We start from the raw sequence: 4,155 nt of genomic DNA, 5'->3' as shown, positions 1-4,155 counted from the left end.
AATGATTCTCAAATGCTTTACAGATCGAAAGCTGCTGTGTAACAAAGTATGTTTTTATTGCCATTAATTATATGGTTACCCAAAACGTAATGTTAGCCAACCCGATTGTCCATTACAACAGTGTTCAAAATACAACTTCTTAATGAGTGTACCCACTCCCTCTTGCCCCCCCCCCCCCCTTACAGGTAGACGGTGTCTTACTCACCAGCATGTCTACGAGACCACTACGCAAACAGCTTTCTTGGCTGCTTCTTGGAATCCTTCTTGCCACAACGAGTACCTCACAAGCTCAAAATAATCGTAAGACAACTTTATCAATCTGTTTGGGAAAAGGTTCAAGTGCCATCTATTTTTCTTTTGAGATTCTGAGATAATACTGTACGATGATGACGTCATAAACGTAAGATGGCAACATTCTGAGATGATTTATCAAGATGACGACATCCTACAGTAAAAACGTTCACATTATACTTTATCTAACGATGTCGACTTCTTGGATGTCAACTTTCCAAGATGGATTATCTCAGGATTATAATCAAAATATCTTTTCGATTTCTGAAATAATAATAACAATATCTTGATTGATTTATTCTTAATTGTATTAAAAAACCGTTGTTAAAAATGGCACAATATTGGTGTAGGTATTGTCACGTGTATAAAGAACAACAATCAGCGTTATGTTTTAACACCTTTTATTCCCACTGTTGTTATTGTTTTGAATAGCTTGCCAGCAGTCACAACAGCTATGTCTGAACGGTGCGATATGTCGTCCGGCTTATCTCAACCCGGGGTACATATGCGAGTGCCAAGGAAGCTGGCAAGGACAGAACTGCGAGCAGAGACTCCCGGGATTGTCACCGTCAATTCGTAGGACATCTTTCTCCTTTTCCTTAAATTAAAATATTCAAAATGTTCAATCTAGCAAATTATTTTCACTCTGTAATTAATAACATCCAAAATGTTCAATATAGCAAAATGTTTTTACTCTACTACGACAAAATAAAAACACAATGACTCGGTTCAGTGATACCCATATTCTGTGTAAATATTACCCAACAATTTGGGAACAAACTCGAGACAGTTTCTGAGTTGAAATCCCAGTCTTAAACACCTTTCTGACACTGTCTTTTTATAAATTTTCTTTCAAAATGATTGTTCACGACGAGTGTTACGACATGACGAATTAGCGGCGGAGTTCCCAATCAAATGAACTCTTGTCGATATGTCAAACTACGTCATTGACAGAGCTATATAGGGAACAAATAAAACAAAGTTAATGTTTAGTTTGTTATGAGATAATCAGCGTTAAAATACCTCTTCAATTTTTTTATTATAAAAATACAATTATTTATACAGCTAAAGAGTGTGGCAGTAATTTCTACAGTGACTCTGGCGTCATTACCACGACAAACTTCCCACTGCCGCCGAATGACAACGAAGACTGTTTCTACATCGTTCGGATACCTTCGGCCGAGTCGATTACTTTTTTCTTTGACGTCTTCCTTTCTGAGAATCATAAAGATGGGTTGATCATCTATCCTGGCACCACAGTGAATGATCAATCATCAGATCTACGGTGAGCAAGCAAGTTGACAAACTCAAGATCACGAAGGTCGTGATAACAGGACATGCTAAAATTTAAATGACACCAGGGGTTCGTTTTGGCGACCCCAACCAAAGCCCAACCAACTCAGCAAGTCGGTTGGTCTGAACAGCATCGTCACCGCGCTCAACCGAACACGCGAAAACGCTCAACCGATGACCAAAGTTTCTGGTTGGGGTCGCCAAAACGCACTTCTGTTGTATGTCCATTGGTGCAGGACTTGTAATGGTTGTGGGTTCGAATCCTCACCTAGCTAACCTTTTGATTGTACAATGACTACAATAAGTTTTGCCGCAGTAGAATGAATCCCTATCTTGTGTGCAACTCATAATTATAGACGTACATGATCATAAACTTTGTTGTATGAGAGGGATTGGCTGTTACCATCTTGGTGTTTATATTCCCCTGGAGTTTCTGCCGAGTTCCTTGATGGGAAGATGATCTTAACAAAAGCAGAACAAAACAAAACAATATTTAATATTGGGGGAAAATAAGCTTTCCATTTTATATTTTGTATGAAGATGACAATACACACAACCTGCTAAAAAGACTACACTCATTGTCTGCTGTCAAGAGAGCATAATTGATTATTTTGCACTCAAATTAATAATAATTGCCGACAAAAAATAATTATGTGACTGTGCTTCAAACTAAACAGAGTGACATAGGCCAGAGCAGACAGACAGAGGAACGATTTCTGTTGACAGAGGTCAACAGAGGGCGCTGTTATTGAACATTAGTTTTTTTTTGCTGGATGTCGGCTGCTAAAACTTGACACATTTGTATTTTCTTGTGCTTTTTAGGACGTATATTGGAACTGACCAAATCGCTCCACAAACATTCAACACTAACCAGGTAGTGTTGTACTGGTATACAGACTTCAATGTTCCAAGTGGAGGCTTTTCAATCAGATATGAAGCCGGTAAGTCACCAACAAATACTTTCTCTAAAAACAATGTTTCCGTTTGATGAAGATGACGGCACTTGTGTGCACTCAGTGTGTAAAATCCCCTGCCCCAGTTATGATAATAACTATGCAACCTTTGAAATCAATTTAAATGTTATCCTCCCGCTCAACATTCTTGTAAACATGGTTAACTGATATTATCAGTGATAAGGGTAGACCCATAAATTGTTGGAGGCCGACAATATAATTATTACTGGGCTAAAGCTTTGGTGGGGGCAAAAGTTCTGTATTTTTTTTCATTCTTTCAAAATTGATATTAATGAGACCCAGCCCAAAATTATAGGCATGATTGGGGACGCACTGGTTCTTCCTGAGCTCATAAGGTTTATCGCCAATAGCAAAATATCAAAAGAGGGGGCTGTTGAACCCGCACAATTTCCACAAAGATATAGGCGATCTGGCGCGAGTCGTGCACGACAACATACATCGCATAGCAAACTGCCCCATATGCCTTCCCACAAAGCACTGCGGTTCTGAATCTTGATAAACCTTATTATGTAGTGCGAGTGTGTTACACTGTATATTTACAGTGAACACAATTCAGATAGTATGCATTTCTGCCTAGTCACAGTGCTTTGCACAACGTCTCTTTTTTAAAAGTGTTTTAAATATTCATTAAAAATGTGATGTTTCACCTCTGGTTTCACATTTGTTACCATATTGTATGTATTGTAATGAGAGTAACACTAACAAGAACGACACGCTTCAGTGTATATTTTTAGTTTATAACTTCATTGTGAAAAACAAAAATCAAATTTTAAAGATCTATGTGTTATAAAAAACAGTTAATAATTTATGCATTTTACTCACTCGATAAAATCTGGATCTTTTTCATTTAACATGGCTTCGGCTCGTGAAATGGAATTGGTCCTGAATTGTGCCTCAAGATTATTTGACAAATGATACGTGATTGGCACTATTGAATGGGTCACCTGTGCGCCTATAATTAAACTCCATGTTTTTTTGTTTTTTTTACTAAAACTTTAGATCCTGATCCTTGTTGGGTTAATCCATGTCAAAATGGGGGTTTTTGTAATAGAATCGGCAGCACTGGGACCAATGGGTACCAGTGCACCTGTCTCCTAGACTTCAGCGGAGTCAACTGTGAAATAGGTAGGCATTTACCCTCGTTATTAAATGGATGATTTATTTACAGTGTTGTTGTTTTATAACAAAATATAAAAAAGTGTTGTCCTTCGACCATAGTGATCAGCTTTGCATTCACTGGGTATATTTGTAATTTTTCACTGGTGAGATAAATCATTTAAAAGAACTGTCTGAAAAAGAAACAAAAAACTAATGTCAACCCTTTAAAAAATGCAGGGGAAAAAAATAAAATAAGGTTGATCATTGAAGCTTTTACCTGAAAGCTTACATATTAATATATGGCACCAGACTTATTTTCCCACCAGCCTCACTTTAAATACACTACAAATGATTGTAGTTAGTGGAAACAGGCATGCTATATTTACGGTCTGGTAACACTCCTTCTTTTTCTCTCTAGGCACCGTAATCGTTTCACAGACCGCCATCAGTGTGAGCTCCGGTATTCCTGTTATTCAGGGTCGTCTCAGTCAGAGCTTCA

General features: G+C 37.8%; 1 protein-coding gene across 1 annotated transcript in view; it reads left to right on the top strand.

Annotated features, from left to right (window-relative positions):
* Positions 1-200: 200 nt before the first annotated feature.
* LOC117295485 (fibropellin-1-like) overlaps positions 201-4,155 on the top strand; it is a 4,573-nt gene continuing 618 nt past the window's right edge. The window contains exons 1-6 of the mRNA XM_033778168.1: positions 201-300; positions 724-867; positions 1,357-1,576; positions 2,407-2,525; positions 3,558-3,683; positions 4,075-4,143. Coding sequence (XP_033634059.1) covers positions 210-300; positions 724-867; positions 1,357-1,576; positions 2,407-2,525; positions 3,558-3,683; positions 4,075-4,143 — 769 coding nt within the window. The 5' untranslated portion in view covers positions 201-209. The remainder of the gene's footprint in view (positions 301-723; positions 868-1,356; positions 1,577-2,406; positions 2,526-3,557; positions 3,684-4,074; positions 4,144-4,155) is intronic.

This window comes from Asterias rubens, chromosome 1 (genome assembly GCF_902459465.1).
Source record: "Asterias rubens chromosome 1, eAstRub1.3, whole genome shotgun sequence".
NCBI classification, from domain to species: domain Eukaryota; kingdom Metazoa; phylum Echinodermata; class Asteroidea; order Forcipulatida; family Asteriidae; genus Asterias; species Asterias rubens.
The sequence above is the reverse complement of the archived record's forward strand: the minus strand, read 5'-3'. Positions and strand labels throughout refer to the sequence as shown.